The 20,739-nt window shown below is 42.5% G+C and overlaps 1 protein-coding gene across 2 annotated transcripts in view; it reads right to left on the bottom strand.

Annotated features, from left to right (window-relative positions):
* smarcd2 (SWI/SNF related BAF chromatin remodeling complex subunit D2) overlaps nt 1–20,414 on the bottom strand; it is a 74,484-nt gene extending 54,070 nt beyond the window's left edge. Inside the window, exons 1-5 of one of the 2 annotated variants that reach the window (XM_084323564.1) lie at nt 19,822–20,414; nt 17,235–17,479; nt 3,816–3,858; nt 3,602–3,724; nt 2,905–3,024 (exon numbers count right to left, since the gene is read on the bottom strand). In XM_084323564.1, coding sequence (XP_084179690.1) covers nt 2,905–3,024; nt 3,602–3,724; nt 3,816–3,858; nt 17,235–17,479; nt 19,822–19,962 — 672 coding nt within the window. In that variant the 5' untranslated portion in view covers nt 19,963–20,414. The remainder of the gene's footprint in view (nt 1–2,904; nt 3,025–3,601; nt 3,725–3,815; nt 3,859–17,234; nt 17,480–19,821) is intronic. The other variant, XM_084323565.1, reaches the window with a different exon arrangement.
* Between the last annotated feature and the right edge of the window lie 325 nt (nt 20,415–20,739).

Raw genomic sequence — 20,739 nt, 5'->3', positions numbered from 1 at the left:
TTGCTGCGGCCTCCTGGGCCTCCCCGGGTCCCTTCGTTAGGTTTTACCTCATGGACATGACTGGGGGTTCTGTCTCCCAGGCGGTTCTGAGGTCTGGGACCTCCCCTGCGTCCCGCCCTTCGGTGGGTTAGCAGGGGTGTGTGGGTGTGTGCCACGAGGTGATGTGTCACACGTGGTCCCGCCTGTGCTGTGCGTTTTTAGGAGTCTCTAGTTCCCCCTTTTTCGCACTTTGGTGGAGTTGACTGCCGCTCCCTCTTCACTAGGAAGGGGGGGTGACGGGACTCCCCTCCCCCCTGGTGGTAGGGCTTGCGGGTCCTCAGGGGGTACATTTGTCGGGCCACGCGTCTGCTCTGTCCCATATCTCAATATGGCGAAAGAGCGAGACGCGATTCGCCAGTACAAATATATGTATATAACCTAGTATAACCTAGTTATATGAGTACTGGCTGAGCGTCTCGCTCTTAGCGCGCCCTGAGGTCCCTTGGTGGGGTTTTTCTTGATGGAAAACTTTTTCCCGAGGAAGGGCAAGTGTGACCATGCCTGGTGCCTTATAGGGGGACACTGGGGCGGGGCCTGGTCAAGTGCATGGGTGCTTTGTTTTTCGTTAATGAAGTACAGTAGGTACTGGAGATGAGGTATATCTCAATATGGCGAAAGAGCTCAGCCAGTACTCATATAACTAGGTTATATACATAACCTATCGTTAATGCAAACTACCATTTACTCGCAGCGTAAGCAAGCGTACCTTAGCTCATCAATTCGTACAAACAAAGACTGGGAAATACACACATGTATGCATGTTAACAGGAAATAAACCTGCTCTACAGCTGAAGAAACATGAGTAGATTCTCACCTTAATCACTGACAGGAATAACAAAGGGTAAGTTGGAAGAGTGAAGCTGCCTCTGGCGATGCACGGATGAACCATCCCGACGTGCTGCACCAGAGTGCTTTTTAGCAGCTGCAGGCAGCTTTTGTGTTGTTACTATCTGGCAATTGCATTCAGAGATGATTTCGGGAGATGCAGAGAAAGGTATTGCTTAGTCTGACCTCTCTCCAGACTATTGTTAGTGCTGTGCCAGAGAAGGAGAAAATCGCTACTGCGCATGTGTTTGACTAAATGTCCCTGCCAGATTGTCCGTGACGGAGTGAGTGAGTGACCACAATTTGCTTTCCTACAAAAAGGATCACAGCATTATGTCAATAAATGAATTATACATTCATTCATATTAATTGAGTCAGAGCCCCATTCATTGTCTATGGAGCAGCCCCAGATTTTGGTGCACACAAATACTGGATGAACTGCCCTGGGGGAATGAATGAATGAATGCATGAATGTATGAATTAATGAATGAATGAATGAATGAATACTTTATTTAACAGATTGCAGAATGGTGTTATGGGTGTGGTATTCACTGACCTTTGGGAAGTATTTCGACATGTACATGGGTACCTGAGTGGTGTAGTGTATCTTGTAGACAAGGCCCATTGCAAGTCTACTCTAAGCCAGTGTTTCTCAACTGGTGGGTCGCGACCCAAAAGTGGGTCGCGGGGCCATTTTGAGTGGGTCGCGGATGTGTGTAAAAAGAAAAAATAATAATTTTAATTACTTTTTTTTTTCACTACCTAACTTTATGAAAGTGGCTTCTCAGCTCTGGTCCAGCTGAAGACAAAGCGGAGGAACAGATTGGACATTGAGCATGACCTCAGAGTTGCTTTGTCTACCATCACCCCAGACTTTGAGACTCTTGTCAGGAGCAAACAACATCCCCAGTTATCCCATTAGTTCCCTGGGATGTTAAGCTAAGAAGTCTGCTAAGAAGGATATATTATTTATTATTATTATTATTTAATTTCATTGTGTTTTTAGCCCTTAGTTGCACTTTTGTTGCAACCCCAGTTATCCCATTAGTTCCCCCAAACGTAGGTCTGTTATGTTAAGCTAAGAAATCTGCTAAGAAGCATATTATTTATTATTATTTTATTTCATTGGGTTTTTAGCCCTAGTTGCACTTTTCTTGCAATCCCAGTTATCCCATTAGTTCCCCCAAACTTAGGTCTGTTATGTTAAGCTAAGAAGTCTGCTAAGAAGCATAATTATTTATTATTATTATTATTATTATTTAATTTCATTGGGTTTTTAGCCCTAGTTGCACTTTTGTTGCAACCCCAGTTATCCCATTAGTTCCCCCAAACTTAGGTCTGTTATGTTAAGCTAAGAAATCTGCTAAGAAGCATATATTATTTATTATTCTTTTATTTCATTGGGTTTTTAGCCCTAGTTGCACTTTTCTTGCAATCCCAGTTATCCCATTAGTTCCCCCAAACTTAGGTCTGTTATGTTAAGCTAAGAAGTCTGCTAAGAAGCATAATTATTTATTATTATTATTATTATTTAATTTCATTGGGTTTTTAGCCCTAGTTGCACTTTTGTTGCAACCCCAGTTATCCCATTAGTTCCCCCAAACTTAGGTCTGTTATGTTAAGCTAAGAAATCTGCTAAGAAGCATATATTATTTATTATTCTTTTATTTCATTGGGTTTTTAGCAATAGTTGCACTTTTTTGTGTTTATTTCATGTTTTGAAAGATTGTGTATTACTGCAAATATTTTTTTTTTACATAAATCATAGTGGTTAAACATTTTGGGTCGCGACTTAATGACTAAGGAAAATGTTGGGTCCCGAGGCTAGACCAGTTGAGAACCACTGCTCTAAGCCATCCTAGGTAGTCAAAGTGGGCAGGGGTGAGGTGGGTTTTAGGACAGGAGGAGGAACACATGTGAATTCTTAAAATTCAGAAATGCTATGCTGTGCAGGTCATGAAAGAGCAGGGCTTCAGGAGAATCCCAGGTCAGTAGGGGTCAGGAGGGTCTGGCGATCGTCAGGAGCGGTTAGCTACTTACATCCTCCAGCAACTTGCCCTCCACCCTCAGCTCCCAGGAGGACACCTTCTCCACCTCCTCGCCCTCGGGCTTGGCTGGCGTGTAGGTGTTGGAGATGTAGATCCTCAGCTTGCGCTTTTGCTACAGGGGGGTGGAGGAAGGAGGCATCAGGTTTTATACAATTATTCTTTAATTTAGAAAATGTGCATAAAAAATATATATATAATAATTTAAACACAAAAAAACACCTTGAGCAATCAGAATAGATTTAATTTAGAAAGTACAAATTTCATGAAACTAGCAGAGAATTAAAAAAAAAAAAGCCCTAAAAAAGTTACATTTAGGCAGCGCATCGAGCAAGGCTGGAATGTAGCGCAAAATATATTGTTTTATTATTTTTATTTTTTTAATAAAGGAACACGCCAACATTATGGTAATGTGCTTACCATCTTCTCCAAAGTTGAAAAAGATAGATACCAGCTGACTCCAGGAGAGGTGTTTTTGGTCAACAGCTAGGCTAGTGGTCTGTATCCGCTTCCATTCATTTGTGCTAAGCTACTGTAGGCTAGCTTGAAGCCGGATAGCATTCTATTGAACGAGAGGAAATTGGTATCCATCTTCTTGTCTGACTCTGGAGAAGACGGTAAGCACATTTCCCATAATCTTGGCGTTTTCCATTAAGATCTCACGTTGAATATACACCGCTGCGCAGCCATACCGTGATGGGCTTCTTGATGGCTTCCTGGATCTCCATGCGCTTGCGGGCGATGGTCTGGTCCAGTTTCCTCTCGAAGGCCAGCAGGTCCATGTAGGCTTGGGACTCTGGAACCAGGTCTCGGATCTAGAGAGGCGACAAGGAGACTTCACTACCCGAGGGGCTTTTCATGACTGAAAAGGGAAGATGGATCTTTCTAGGATCAACACTGACTTACCCTCTGTGGAAGAACCTTGTCGGCCATCTTGCGTCTTTTGGCCCTGAAACCCGAGAAAAGAAAGTTGTTCAACTAGGTTTTAGGAACTCAATCGCTCTATAGACTGTTTCAATGTCATTTTCAGTTGCCAAGTAACAACATCGTTATTCCTGGTCTGCAACATTAAAAACACGAAAACCAACCATCAGGACATTTAAAGGAAAACTCAGAGCTTATTTAAAGGTCCCATGCATTATAAATGGCCTTTTCCAGTGTTTAGCATTATATCCTAGCAATTGGGGATTATATCAATGTGATATATATATATATATAAATTAGTGCTGTCAGGTGATTCAATTTTTTTATCTAATTAATTACAGGATTTGTAATTAATTAATCTAATTAATCACATTTTAATCGCATAACCATTTTAGGCCTGATATTTTATATTCTATAATCATATTTCAACTTGCATGTGTCCGGATGGCAGAATTCAGTACTGTATCTACAAAACCTTCTGTTTAATCATCTTCCCTTTATTCATTTGCTTAGATTTTTCAGGTCTGGTCAATTTTAGCATGGTGTTATTCACAGTCTAAAAAGAAATGTATGGAATATTCTCATTTGGTTCATTAGAATTTACTCAAGCCTAGTAACAGACACAGTATTTCTGACACTGGGAATACATTCCCTGAGATCCATAGATTCAGATACCAAGAACATGCAAATGGACCATTTAAAAAAAAGTCTGTAAATGTTTATTCTACGTTTTAATGGAATGAATGAGATTTAAATAAAAATAGAAATTGTAATTAATTTTGAGTTAATTTTCATAACGCGATAATTTGCTGTGTAATTAATTAATCTAATTAACGCGATAAACTGACAGCCCTAATATAAATATAATAATGACTCATCAGTCTAGTCTCGAGTTCACGAGATCTTCCCTCACTCAACTAAGCTGTTCTGATTTGACGGTATTGCTGACGTGAATAAGGTACTGATTTGCAGTAACGCCCCCTCTATGGTTGTAGCGCATAGTGTAACCCGACACTTCCTCAAGCGGGTTTTGACAGAGAGGCAGAGAACGAACGAGCGAGCGAGAGAGAGGGAGAGAGAGAGAGAGAGGGACCGGCGGGACCGCATGCAGAAGTGTGTGTAAAAATGTGTGTGCGCCATCTCTCTCCCTCGTCGGAGCATTTACACACAAACTTGACTGTGTGTGTGTCGGGGACGCATCTCTCATCTCTCTCTCTCCCTCCCTCGTCTGAGCATTTACACACAAACTTGACTGTGTGTGTCGGGACGCATCTCTCCTCTCTCTCTCTCCCTCGTCGGAGCATTTACACACAAACTTGACTGCGTGTGTGTCGGGACGCATCTCTCCTCTCTCTCTCTCCCTCTCTCTCTCTCTCTCTCGCTTGCTCGTTCTCTCTCTCGCATGTATCACGCTGTGTGGGTGACTGTCACTCAAAGCGCTTATGGGCGGAGCCCATCCAATAACAGCCTGAAATCCTGAGGCTGAAGAATGATGCTTTTGAGTACATGATTGAAAATATAAAACAATGAATTCTTTTTGAAAAAAAAACCTTACAGATGTCTTCCATAGACTCACAGGAATTGTGTAAAGTTGCCCAAATAGTGCAAGGAATAGCAATGTATGTCCCCTTTAACATCTTCCCTGGAGTTAGACAAGAAGATACATACCTTTTTTGTCTCTCTGCATGCATTAGGCTTAGGGAACGCCTGGACCGTTAGCCTAGCTTAGCTTCATCACTGGAAGTGGGTCAGACATTTACCCAAAATACACTCCAAAATACAATCAAAATACAACTCCAAAACGTTCCTTTAAACATGTTGTGACCTGTGTATTTACCACGTCTCCCAGTCACACAAGTCACACGAGTCTCCCAGTCACACAAGTCACACGAGTCTCCCAGTCACACAAGTCTCCCAGTCACACAAGTCTCCCAGACACACAAGTCTCCCAGTCACACGAGTCTCCCAGTCACACAAGTCTCCCAGTCACACAAGTCTCCCAGTCACACAAGTCTCCCAGTCACACAAGTCACAAGAGTCTCCCAGTCACACAAGTCTCCAAGTCACACGAGTCTCCCAGTCACACAAGTCTCCCAGTCACACAAGTCTCCAAGTCACACAAGTCCTCCAGTCACACAAGTCTCCAAGTCACACAAGTCACACGAGTCTCCCAGTCACACAAGTCTCCCAGTCACACAAGTCTCCCAGTCACACAAGTCACAAGATTCTCCCAGTCACACAAGTCTCCCAGTCACACAAGTCTCCCAGTCACACGAGTCTCCAAGTCACACAAGTCACACAAGTCTCCCAGTCACACGAGTCTCCCAGTCACACAAGTCACACGAGTCTCCAAGTCACAAGTCACACAAGTCTCCCAGTCACACGAGTCTCCCAGTCACACAAGTCAGACGAGTCTCCAAGTCACACAAGTCTCCCAGTCACACAAGTCTCCAAGTCACACAAGTCTCCCAGTCACACAAGTCTCCCAGTCACTAGCTCCCCACTCCCAGCCATGAACGATCGTTCATTGAACGCGTTCAGGTACATCACTGCGGGTTACACTATCTGCCTCGCTCTGTCTGCTGTCGCTGTCAACCATAGAGGGGGTGTTAGTTATGCAAATCAGTGCTATATTAACGTCAGCAAAACCGTCAAATCAGAACAGCTTAGTTGAGTGAGGGAGGATCTTGTGAACTCGAGACTAGACTGATGAGTCAATATGGTAATTAGAGACACAGACCCATTGATACTAACCCGTATTACTATAAAACCATGCTAATTTATAATGCATGTCCTGTCCCCTTTAAATAAGCTAATTTCCCAAAATGTCTGAGTTTTCCTTTAACACTGAAGTTAGGACCTGAACTTCTCTATATTGGCAGCTGTTTAAATTGGTTTTAAGCAACTTACTGCTCCTAACAGGTTCAAGCCTACTATCCGAAATCAAAGTTTCCCGTTATCCTGAAGGAAGAAACCCAGGGCGATGCGTGGCTCCATGCAGGGTCACTCTGTAGGATCCATTTGATTGTCCGTCATACTGGATGTGTCCAAGGACCAGCATAAATCGCACATGTGTACATTTTGTTTAATTGTTATGAAACATTGAAATGCTCTTGAGAGCCTAAAGTAACCACACACCCTTGGACTAAGTATGTTGAGACAATGGGATCTTTGAATAGGGTTTGCCATTTGCGGCGCCCCTGGGACAGGTTGGCGTTCAGTGTCTTGCTCAAGGATACTCCGATAAGAATGGATAATTTAGCTAAGCTGCTGACATCAAGTCTGTGACCTCTTGGTTAAGTTTATGTCACTGTGGCCCATTTTAAACTGGCATGTGAAGACTGTTGTTGATAATTCATAGACGTGACCCTAAGCTTGACCCTCGATCCTTGAGTTTGGAAGAAAATAAAAAGGAAGAACTCTTCATTTAATTATCAATTATATGCGATACTCTCATACTGGGTTCTTTCACAATTCTGAACCACTGGTTATCTCTGCAACATCTCTCATTCACATCAACTCAGAACCGTAGGCTCCCACTTATCACCAGCGTCTTTACCCTCTGATTAAATTAAACTGATCTCTCTCATTCTAAGTAAATCTAATTCTATAGTGCTTTCATGAGAGCAGAGGATGCAACTGTAGGGGTATCATCCTTGCTAACTGAATCTCATGAGACAAGAGACTTGTTGTGGATCAAAATCGTAAAAATAAAAATACCGCCGGGCATCCTTACTCTGGGGATTTGCGAGGCCAGTGGCATCATTAGAAGTTTTTGAAGTAAAAAATCCCCCACGCTAGTCCTCCATGCTTTGGTACTGAAGGGCCAGTCATGGGACAGCCCTATCTCTTTAGTTACCAATGTGTGTTTGCTTGATCTCATCTCTGCTTTCTGTCGTCCAGGCACTCTGCTAACACACCATGGAGGGAAAGACACAGGAGCCCTTCTCTGGTCTTGACCGCGACCAGGACCCTAGGCTGTGGGCCGTGATGCAGAGGCTTGTTTTGTGGTGCTGTTAATGTGCTACCACAGTCAAGACTTTTAAGAGGGAGTCAGGGTCACAGAGTTCGTTCACAGCTCTTGTTTGCCCAGTCAGAAGCAATAAGCTGTCCCTTGGAAGCTGCCAGTTCTCTTATCTCCAGGCCATCAGATAAGATGCAGACGTCAAATGAATGGAATGAACATACGCTTCATCTGGCCACTCGTCCAAATCAGGCCAAACATTACTTCAAATTGGAGGAAGACGGCCTGGCGAATTAGTGTTGCGGCAAAGACTACACTATTTAGACGGCTGGTGATTATCTATAATGAAAGGTCAGTTAGACTTGTCACGCCCCTTTTCGGATCTCATCTACAACGGAGATGTGCATTTGTGACATTTCTGAGTCTACATGAAAAGCTAGCAAGCTACGTGTACCCAACTCCTTCAAAATCCAAACTGTTACACTTCATGATAAGAGGAACTCGATGTAGCGATGACACTTCCAGCCATCAAAACTCGCTAGAACATTGCAATACATTCAAAACCCAGGAAACTAGGCTAAAAAAAAAAAGTATTGGATTTGTCAATCAATGCAGAATCACCAATGGTTGATTATTAAATAAATCAATTGAGTACCTCAGACAAAGAACCATATAAGTGTTTTCAGAGGAACAAGGTTTTCAAAATTCATTATCTAAAAGATGGTAAGTTAGAGTGTTGTGTTCACTGATAGTTAAAGACAGTCGATGTGGAGTAGTTTCTTGTGATATATAGCATTCACACTCCAAGTGAATTAGATTAAGTTCACAACTGCAAATACATGGGTTTGTGCAGGAAAAAAAATTATAAACGGACTTGTATGGTTCTTCAGTGCAAGGGTTCTGTGCGGGAGCTTAGAGGACTGTATATAATTATCACCTTAGGGGGTGTGGTAGGATGCCTTAACTCTTTTTTTTTTTGTATTTTATTTTTTTATTATTTTTTAAACAAACATATAAACAAACATGACAACACACGATAAGATATACAAGCATTAATTGTTAGGGCACATCCAATGAGATCACCTTTTGGTTAGTTGTTTTATATAAGATATACCCATAATACCTGTTATCTAAAAAAAAAAACCTACACACATATGCTCAGCTCGAACCCCCCCCTCCCGGACCCCACCTTGAGAAGTACCTCCACTATCCCTCGCACCTAACCAGACACTACCATTATAAGCTAGCTTTTATTCTCTCCACCACTTCTAACCACATTGACATTTTGGATTCATTGAGACCCAGAATTCTTGCTGTAGATATTTCATGGTAAATTACATCGAGATATGTAAGAAACCAAACTTTACGGCACATTTTTTCCGGTTGAAACCAGCGTGATGCGATCAGCTTTTTGGCTACTGTGATACCCGATAAAACCAATCTCTTTAGCTGTGGATTCACTGCAAACTCAAAAACATCATTCAACAGCAATACCGAGGGGTGTACAGGTATATTCCAAGATACGAGTTTTGATATTTGTTGGGTCACATCTTTCCAGAATGCCTTAACTGGTGAGCAGTCCCAATACATGTGCATAAATGTCCCTTCGTCCCCATTTGTACATTGGGTGCATTTGGAATCTTGTTTGAGCCCCATTCGGCACAGTCTTATAGGAGTCAAGTATGTCCTGTGAATATAGTTAAGATTGATTTGTTGATGATCCGGGTTCCTTGATGTAAGTCGGACATTTGCCCAGGCTCCTTGCCAATCAAAGTCATTTTCCAGGTCTGGTATATCCCTCCTCCAGACAGAGTCAAGTTGGAGGGTTTCATACGAGGACGTTAGTAATTGATGATAAAATTCTGAAACAAAACCTCTCGATGTCTCTCTTGAGTAGAAGAATTTGTGGTATCTGTGGTGTTCAATTGGTCTGTCTAATGGGACACCGTGAGACTTCAAACATAGCTCTGTTTGTGAAAAAGCCATGTGGACTTGGTGAGATTAAATTTTTTGCGTATTTCTTTATCACTACAAAAACCCTGTTTGTTAAAAACATCCCCTAATGAGTGTATGCCTTGCTCTTCCCATATAGGGAATCTTATAGGTCGTTTTCCAATTAAGAGAGCATTGTTATTGAATAAGGGAGTATGATTGTGCCATTCTTGTGGGTTAGGATTTTTTTTTTGTGATTCACGCCATATCCGGATCGCATGAGTAATTATGGGGCCAAATTTTCGTTCACAGTGCTTGATTGGTAGTTTAGTGTATGCTATGTCCTTCAGTCTATGTGGGGCTACTATGTTTTCTTCTATTTTTCTCCAAGATGCTAATGCTTGGGAGTCAAACCATGTTGTCAATGGACTTAATGAGTACGCCTTAAAATATAGGAAAAAATCTGGAAATGCCATGCCACCATCTGCTTTATTTCTCTGTGCGGTGGATCTTTTTATACGTGGTGGTTTGTTATTCCAAATAAATTTGTATGTGGAGGAGTGTAATCTTTTCCAGTAACCCTCTGGAGGGGGTAACGGTAGCATTGAACAGAAGAAGTTGATTTTAGGTAGTACATCCATCTTAACTATTGATATCCGTGCTTGTACTGTGTTCTTAAGTTTTGCCCATCTATCAAGGTCGTCTTTGATTTTGTTTTGGATTTTTGTGTAGTTGTGCTTCACCGTTTGTCTTATGGTAGGGAATATTTCCACTCCCAAGCATCTGAAATGTTTTACCATCGGTATCTGTCCTGGGAGGGTTGTATCTTTTTTTGCAGGGGTGTTAAGTGGAAGGAAAGCCGACTTCGGCCAATTTATCTTAAATCCCGATAAATCACCAAAGTCCTCAATCAACTTGAGCAGATGAGGCAATGTGGTGTTGGGGTTTTTCATGAACAATATTACATCGTCCGCATATAAACACATTTTTTGTTGTGTGCCCTTGATTACGATAGGTTCTATGGATTGGGATTGTCTTATATATTGTGCTAAAGGCTCTAATGATAGATTGAACAGTCCGGGACTAAGAGGACAACCCTGTCTGGCAGAGCGTGATACCGGAAATATTTCAGAGATGATTGTGCCTGTTGTAATCATGGCCGATGGGTCTTTGTATAATACTTTAATCATATCGATGAATCCTTTTCCTAACCCCATCCTTTCTAGCACTGCCCACAGATACGACCATTCCAGCCTGTCAAAGGCCTTCATAGCATCCAGGGACAGCATCGCCTTAGGTATGGTGTCCTCCTTGTCGGCATCAAGTACGTGCAGTATACGTCTTATGTTCTCAGTGATCAGGCGGCCTCCTATGAAGCCAGTTTGGTCCGGGTGAACTAAAGACGTCATATGCTTTTGTAATCTGATGGCTAATACCTTAGAGTACAGTTTGATATCTGTTCCGAGGAGGCTTACAGGTCTATAACTACCGCACTCGTTGGGGTCTTTGTCTTTTTTAAGGAGGACTGTTATGAGTGCAATATTGTCAATTTTATGGAAGTTCCCCTCCTTGACTGAGTATAAGATCATATTTAGTAATAAGGGGCCAATTATGTCCCAACAAGAAAGGTACATTTCTGATGGGAAACCGTCTCTTCCTGGAGCCTTACCACTTTTCATTGCGGTTATGGCCTTCTTGAGTTCCTCTAGTGTGATCGGTATTTCTAACTGTTTAGCGTCATCCTCTGAAAGTTTAGGGAGAATAATTTGATTAAGAAATGTGTCCATTTTGTTTTGATCGAAGGTCATTTCTGATTTATATAAGTCGGAGTAGAATACTTTGAATGTATCGTTTATTTTTACAGGATCTGTTACAAGTACTTGTTGTGCTCTAATGGTAGTTATATCTGCAAATGTTGCATTAATTCTTAATCGCATGGCTAATAGGTGGCTGGGTTTGGAACCATGGGAGTACTGCTGTTGTCTTGTGCTGCGTATTTGTATTTCCGATTGTTGTCTGTATATGGCATTGATCTCTATTTTTAGTACGTTAACTTGATTTTCTAGTCGAGTTGAGTTGTTGTATTTCAGAGAATTAAATAACGTTGAGTAAAGCGTTTCCAGCTCATCCAGTTTTGTGTTTTGATTCTTGCGCATTTTGGAGGAAAAGCTATCCGTGAAGTCTTTGATCATTCCCTTTACCGACATCCATATTATTCTGGGGTCTTGCACCGAGTTTGCATTCTCCCGTTGGAATACTATAAGAGCTTCTTTGAGTTGTGTAATGAATTCCTTGTTGTTAAGCAGCAACGAGTTAAATCGCCATCTTGGGGCTCGGGAGGATAGTATACCAAATGTACCTTTAAGGAGTAAATAACAGTGATCTGATAGTGCGTTGGGTATCATTTCCACTTCATAATTATCAAATAGTCTCTGTGATGCAAAGACATAATCTATTCTGGATAGTGTCTTATGTCTCGCAGATCGACAAGAGTACTTTCGGGTCGTGGGATTAAGTAACCGCCATAAGTCCTTTACACCTGTAATCTTTGACCAATCCTTTAATGCCTTCGATGAATTCTTTTGTTCGCTGGAAAAGGCGAGGTAAGATTTGTCTATCCTTGGGTTCCAGATGGCATTAAAATCCGCTCCTATTATAAATGAGTAATCGGGAATGTCTAACATTGCATTGGTTAGTGTAGTGAAGAAATCTTCTTCGTACAAATTTGGGGCATATACCGCTATCAACGCTATTTTCCTGTTCTTATGTTCAATCTTAGCTATAGTTATCCGACCTTCTACATCAGACCATACTCCCTTTAGTACAATATTCAACTTACGTTTAACGACTATTGCTACACCCCGAGTTCTCGTACCAATAGAGGAGTGACTGATATTATGGTATATGTTGTCCGCTAATTTACCTATGTCTTTCCCTAGAATGTGTGTTTCGCTTAGCAGAGCAATGTCCACATGTTCTTTTTTCATCAGTGTGAGCACGCTTTTGCGTTTGAGTTGGTTATTTATTCCCCCGGTGTTCCATATCATTATATTCAAACTAGCCATAGTCTATACATGTTGCATTGTAATTTTTGGTAATGCTTCTAGAGTGCGAGGCAATAATAGATATACATCCCACTAGTGAGGTCCCCTACCCTTCCCTCCCACCGAGAGTCGTACAGGATTGTGTTCCATGAACACAACCTTTGCGTATGACTCTCTCCCTTGCACCACCGGATATCCCAGAATGATCCAATTATCCTTAACATTCCTATGTATACCATAGGATCTAACACTCTAAATTCTACCATAAGTAGAATGTCGACTGTGGCTTGGCCACTTACCCGTAAAAAATAAATAAATACAAATTTAAATGAGATAAACTAAAAATAAAGACCAAAAATAAGCTTCAATTGTCATGCCTTAATCACTTACATTTTATATGAACTTGTAATTTATAGTAATTTATAGTAACCCATGAATAATATGAAGGTATTGAACTGAAGAGAGAGCCTCAATAAATCAGAGAGAGCGGATGAAAAAAAAAAAAAAAAAAAAAAACAAGTAAAAGGAAGAGAACATTAACTTAGATCTTAAAAGAGCATTGCTATGCTTAAACATCTAAAGTATTAATTGGAGAAGTAGTGAAATTATTTCCCATTAATAAAAAACAGTTTTTAAATACGTATATGCAGCATTTCCCCCGACCGGGGTGGGCGATGATCGTTGTGTAGAGTGATCTTTCAGCCGGCCGGCTATGATGGCTCTGTGGTTCTGCATCTAGATAGCTGTTGATTATTCCCCCGAGGGGCTTCTGGTAGAGTGAATGACCACGTATTGCTGATATTCCAGAATGCTCCATATATCAAAGAATGCTTCGATGTTCTAGATTATTCCAATATGTCATTTTTACATTGTCTGAATGTTCCAGTATGTTCTGGAGTGTTCCAATCTTAAATCCAATATGTCCGCAATAATATAAACACGTCGGGGAAAGCATTCAAAAACTCTGAGCACGTAGGTCTCTCTGTCCCAAATCCTCGGTTATTAAAGGTTGTACTATATGGTGACCTTGCATAACTGAGATTTAAAAGGCCATTTATACACTATTCTGCTCCTGTTCAGACAGGAATTTGGCTGCATCTTCAGGCGAGTTGAGGAGAACCTTTGCTCCTTGTTTGTCGACGACGCGAAGTATTGCAGGGTATATTAGTAGGGGTCTGTATTTCCCCAGGTATAGTTGAGACATCACCGTCTTGAACTTGGCACGCAGATCCACTACCTCACGACAATAATCTTCAAAGCAGTGTATTGGTACCTCCATGTATTTCAGATTGCCTTTCATCCTGCGAGTTTCACGCATAATCATTTCTTTTATTCTGACATGGCGCAGTATAACTAATATCACTCTGGGCTTAGCGTTATTGCCAATGGAGCGGGGACCCAATCTGAAGCACTGATCCACCTCCGGTATTTTAGGAAGGATTCCTGTTCCCAAGATTTTCTGTAATTCTGTGGCAAACTCTTCAGGGTTTTCACATCTCACTGATTCGTCCAGACCGACAATACGAATATTCAGCCTGCGTTTTTGATATTCCATCTCGAATATTTTGGCTTTCTGTTCTTTATTGATTCGCGTGAGCTCCAACGTTATTTCGCTGAGCTCCGTCTTGATTTCATTGTAGTTCCCCTTCATCTCAGCAGTTAGGTTAACTTTGTTAACCTCTACTTCATTGTAGATGCGAACGAAATTTTGTTGGTGTGCTTCCAAGCCAATTTCCAGTGCCACGGTGCGCTTAATATGTGCCTCGGCATCCACCCTTAGCGCTTCTATTTTGCCTTCGATAGATTCTTTGATAGCATCTACTTTTTCGGTTATTGTTTCGGTTATTGACTTCTCCATTTTTTTCATTTCATTTTTCATTTCCCGGATGATATATTCCGAGTCTGAGGAGGTGATTATAGGGGTTGAACTTGGGGTGGACATCCCGTCAATATCCTCTGCGATTTTGCGAACGTGTCCCGCGGCCATAGGGGGGTCTTCTGCGCTTGGTTTTGGAAGCGTTTTATGATCTTTCCTTGTTGTTGGCATCTCGAATCTTTCAGTCAATATAGTTAGTTGATAATCTCAGTTGATATATGCGTCAAGTTTTAAACGCATTGGTGGTCTATAAATATGTTTTTAAAACGGAAAAAAAAATAACGGGTGAGCAGCTGTGTCACATGCGACTTACTCCATTCTATAGCTGACCGGAAGTCAGGATGCCTTAACTCTTAAACTAATTGTACCAAATACACAACTGAGTGAATAACTTAAAATGGAGTCACCTAAACTAGAAAGAGCGAGGAAACTGTTTGAATCATAATGCTTTTATATAAGCAAAAAAGGGGAAAAAAGATACATACAAAAATATTGTTATCACGTTACACAATGCCTAATTAAATACTATTACTAAATTTAGATGGGCGCCCAAATAATTCTATTAAAGTGTTCTGGCCAAACGTTGCCGCGGCAAACGTTGCCGCGGTTACCACTGTCAGAGGAACAATTCCCTCTGCAGGATGAGAGAGATGGAGAGAGTTAATAATCCTGGGGGTGAGAAAAGGACCCGGATGAGTTCTGTGATGAGGAGTAGTAGACCGCTGCGTGGTGATGAGGGCGGGAAGACGCTGCCCGGTCCAATAGGCGCCACCAGTCTGCTCCTGCAGACCAGATGCACCGCTGTGGTGGATCCGAGTGTCTCGCTCCGCTCCGTGGTGCTGCACGGCGCACGCCGACAGCTGCTGCAGACACGCTGGTCCCCTCTGTACCACAGGCTACTGCTATGGCTACTTCTTAGGACTAGTTGTGTCCTTTTACAGCGACACAGACCCTATCTAAATGTTCTCTGGTCTGTGTTATATATCGACTGATATGTCCAGTATAGAGCAGCTATCGAAGCATGAGCCGAAGCTACTTTAGGTATTAGCGCCGAGCTAGCTAGCTTCGGCTAACTGGTAACGATAGATGGGAAATACTATAGTCCGCTGTAATATGCTAATCCCAGACGTTTACTAAACATCAAATTAGCTGGGTACTAAAACTCACTCTCTCTTGGTGGTATAATGTCCGCTTGGTAAGCCACTTTACATACTTGGTCACCGTCAAACTATAACGTTAACGAGAGCAACGCTGGGTGTACGTCTGCTCTCGCTGGGTGTCCGGTCAAGTTCAACGTCAACAAACTCATAGAGGAAGTGACGCATTTACGAGGGAACACTAAACCACCTCTGGCCCACTAGATGGCAGCACCGTCATATAACCTGAGATGCCATCAATAGGCAGACAGTGTAACATTATGTGGTAAATAATAACTTAACTCCCACATATTAACTTAAAGGGGGATTATTTTAGGTCTAATTTTACTTAATTGCAGACCCTTCAGCACAGTTCAATTATTTCTCCCACGCCAAGTTTCTGCCCAGAGCGGACGCCATGTTGTCGGGCACTAGTGTTGTCACGATACTGGAATTTCGACTTCGATACGATACCTTGAAAAGTATCGATACTTCGATACCCAAAAAAAAAAAAAATATATATATATATATATATATATATATATATATATATATATTTTTTTAACAAATTTAGCTTTTGTTGCTGGTTGATTCTCCTCAGCTTCGAGTCTGGTACTATAAGAGAAGATAAATATAACACTTTTAAAACCCTTTGTTTATCTTTAGATCACACATTTAAAAATAACTGTTCATCTCACTTCAATCATTTTTATTGCAAATGCAGAACATGGTATTTTCTCAAGCAGACAGATGTAAACACTGTAATCTGTGTTGCATGTACCTCACAAACTGAACAGTTAGTAACAGTTTTTATTTAAAGATAACGAGAGCAAGCGAGAGAGAGAGAGAGAGAGAGGTATCGGTAGATAGAGAGAGAGAGAGGTAGCGGTAGATAGAGAGAGAGAGCGAGAGAGAGAGAGAGAGAGAGAGGTAGCGGTAGATGGAGAGAGACAGAGAGAGAGAGAGAGAGGCTATGCTCGGAGCATTTTAGTAATGTTACATTTTCAACAAGATTGCTGCTATTTAAACACTTGGTGGAAACGGGGTAACGTTAACCTTATGTTAACCCGAAGTACCTCCAAACAGCACTTCTGCTGTTTTCTTTATCCACAAGCACAAGTTGCGGAGGCTCTGCATTTGCCATCATTTTCAGCTAAAAGCTCTTGTTTACAAATACAAACTGAAGACTGCTCTGTGAGGGGGAGGGCTGGACTCGGAGCAGGCGGAACAGCGCGTCAACAACTTGCTGTAGAACACTCGCCAGCTGGTACCGATACTGCAGAAAGTATCGGTATTTCGGGAAATGAGTATCGAAGCAGTTTTAAATATTCAGTATCGATATGTATCGATACTTCGATATTTTTGACAACACTATCGGGCACTGACTGAAAAACTACCCTTGACATATTTTGAACAAACCCTTCACATACATGTCACCAACCCACTTACCCTCGTCTCAGGCCCCCCAGCCCGCCTTGTTGTTGCTGCTGCTGCTGGAGGAACCTCTTCCTGGACTCCATGGTCGGGGGCCCCATGCCTGGCCGTAGGGGTATGTTCCCACCGCCATAAGAGGGCCCAGGGAGCTGGCCCCCCATTGAGCCCATCCCCCCCACCGGGCCCCCTCCCCTGCTGGGTGGCATTCCCTGGCGCTGGAGGGGGGGAGGGGAGCGAGATTTCAATTTCTGATCGATGATCTAACATATCATGGAGAAAATATCCAACCATTAGCAGGTTAACAATGCGGCCAAATACATTGATCCATGAATAATAAACAAACAGGGAGATTAAATAATGACTCAAGATGTATTGATATTAGGGCCTAAATGTCACAGGATCTTTTGTTCAGAGACTGGCATTTCAAGAGCAAAATAACAGTTACAGGCAGTGGTGCGTTATTGAAATCATCTGGGGTGACACGGACCACGTGCACGCGCGCTCCCGGCGCGTGCGCGCGCTCCCGCGAATGCGCATTTAATGTCCCCTCGCTTGGGCACAGACTAAAGACAGTGCCTAATTGCCTCTACGAATGGAATGTAACACGTCTTCACAACAAGTTAGGTGTGAATGTGTCTGAGAACGTATTTAACACACCTGACAACAGGTGTTCTGCGGAATCCTACTGCCTCCTCGAAAACTGCTGCCGTAGCGCGACTCGCTAGACGCGTCTGCAAAATTCCACTACTCTGCCGAGAACTACTGCCGGTGACGTCAGTGCTGCGAAATTCCACTACTACTTCCTCGAAAACTGCTGCCGTAGCGCGACTCGCCTATATCTTTGGACAGCTGGGTGACGTCACCCTATAGTTCACTCCGAATTCCAACAGGTGTACCGACATTTTATCATCTACAAATACATTCGGATGATATTGTTTAAGATATATCAACAAGACGTTCGTCAGCAAGGTGGCAGAATATTGTAGAGTGAACGATTGTGGGTCATGCGCATGCGTGCGCAAGCACAGGAGCGCTGTCAGCAGAATTCAGCAGAGTAGTTGTTTTTAATCTAATTGTTAATACATATATATCGCTATCAAAGAATGCTCCCACTACAGAATCATTTTATATGACCTCACTACTCACTCCATGTATACTGTATGCATATGGTGAGCATATTTTTATACTCTATCATAACATTTTTATGTACGATTTCTGGGGTAAGGTATTTCAATACACCATTATATCGCTATCAAATAAACTCAGAATTCAGGGAACAAAACTGTTGCTTTTAACCATGGATTTATTTATATACACCATGTATACTGTATGCATATGTTGAACAAAAAAAACATTGAACAACATGTTATCAGTTATCAACATTCAAACTTATTTACAGTATTTATTTACAGTTTTGATTGTACAGTCCCCCCCCCCCCCCCCCCACCCCCCACCCACCACCCACCCAACCACCTCCAATGTACAATTCCCCCCCCACCCAACCTCCTCCAATGTACAGTTTCTACGTCAAATGTATATATACTCTCTTTTCTGGACTCTTTTGGTATCACAAACAGTACTCAAATTTGAACATCTGGTATGTCATAAATGTCTAGATGTAGCAGTACTGACTACCTGTATGCTGTGTATGTCATATATGTCCTGATTAATTGAAAATGGGGGACCCTGATGTAAACTCTCTGGTCTGCATCCCCTTATTATTGTGTGTATTGAGCCGTACTGTACTGTAGTCTGTACCCATTCTGCAATATACTGTATCTTAGTCTGGGACAAGCCTAGTGTATAATATACAAATATGCGGTCCACCTGTTCTCCATTGCTATACAGACCAGGGTACAGCTGCGTGTCAGCTGGATGTCGTCATCGTCACATTTTGGTGTACGACATTTTATCATCTACTTTATACATGCTTTATACATTCTGCTGCAAAGCCAATTGCATGCAAATATTTACATGCTTATACAGTAATAAGTTATGTATGTACAAATATGTTTTAAGATATTGCGTCACCATCAACAAGTCAAACAAGACGTTCGGCAGCAGAATTTTGTAGCTGAAAACGAGTGGAAAGGGATTGTGGGTCATGCGCATGCGTGCGCAAGCGCAGGAGCGCTCGGCAGTAGAATTCTGCAGGGAGTAGGATTTTGCAGAACACCGGCGCTATTGATATGCAAATAGCGAGTGAGCTTGCACACCGTGCTACCCCGTCCCATGAACAACGCATGCCAGGGAAACAGTTACAACTTCCAACAAATCCCGAGACTGGTGGTTTTTGCCGAAGAACCAATTTTCAGAACTAAAGCTATAACCCATAACACACTGCAAAACACTTTAAAGCACACACCTTAACGTTTCAAGAATACATCGTCTTCTGTTCTGTCTTTGACAGCTGTCAACTCTCTACAGGACAGCACCGTGGGACACTTTAATGTCTAAACAAGGCTTGAGCAATCCATTGGTCAGTCACCACCACCCACCACAGCAACTCGCACATCAAAAAGAATGTCCATCCTAGTACGTTATTATGGTATATGGTGGTTATTTTTGGTAGCTGTAAATGCAATCCGGGTGGTAAACTAACCTGGTGGTACTGTGGAGCGGTCATCATGGGTCTGGAGAAGCCCGGCGGCGGCATCCTCATCCCCGCAGCAGCGTGTCCGGCGTTCATGTGGTTCATATTCGGATTCATCGGAGGACCCGAAAAGCCTCCTCTTGAAGCCATTTTTTTTTAACTTGAAAGACAAGTTTTTAAAACTTGGGGGAAAACGTTGCGTAATTCGTGTCCCGTGAGAGGACGAGCAAGCTGGGGCATAAGCTGATCTCTAAAGTTAAACCAGCCGCGGAGACATGATGGTGAAAGTGTACCTCCTCTCTGGACGGGACGGGTCCCCGCAGTCTTCTGACAGCAGCACGTTCAGCTGTCAACACAAAGCGAGCTCATGTTAGCTATAGTAGCTAACGCTGCGAGTTCCGGGGTCTGTTCACGTCTCCACGAATTACTTTGTTTTTCCCCCCATTCTTATTCTTCTTGGACACCAAGCGGTGGCCGTTATGTCTGTCATCCCCTCCCGGCGGCTACCCCCGTGTTTGCCAATAATATTTCCCCACGTACTCCACTGTTTGGCTCATGAAATACTTGATAGCGGCTGACGGAGAGATATAGACGACCGTCTCGCTTACTAACAAGTGGGGGAATGAATGCTGGACTGCGCGCGCCCCTGGCGGCGGTTCACTATGGTGCGTTCTCACCCAAAGCAGCCAAGTCTAGCAGCGCGGCAGCATTCAATTCATTTCCAATGTAGAGTAGCGCAGCAGGTACAGTACAGTACCGCGTCGTGGCTGCATACACGCGCCATGCTGCCGCGCTGCTAGATTGGCTGCTTCGGTGAGTACGGACGTCGGACAATCACATTTCTACAAACTGAACAAGTACCGGTATGTCCAAGTATGGATAAGAAAAGTAGGTGGGTTAGGTTACCATGTCATAACTTGTGGGTGT

This window comes from Notolepis coatsorum (genome assembly GCF_963971535.1).
Source record: "Notolepis coatsorum genome assembly, chromosome: 10".
In the NCBI taxonomy this organism is placed as follows: domain Eukaryota; kingdom Metazoa; phylum Chordata; class Actinopteri; order Aulopiformes; family Paralepididae; genus Notolepis; species Notolepis coatsorum.
Note: the sequence above shows the minus strand (reverse complement) of the source record. Positions and strands in the feature narration are given on the sequence as shown.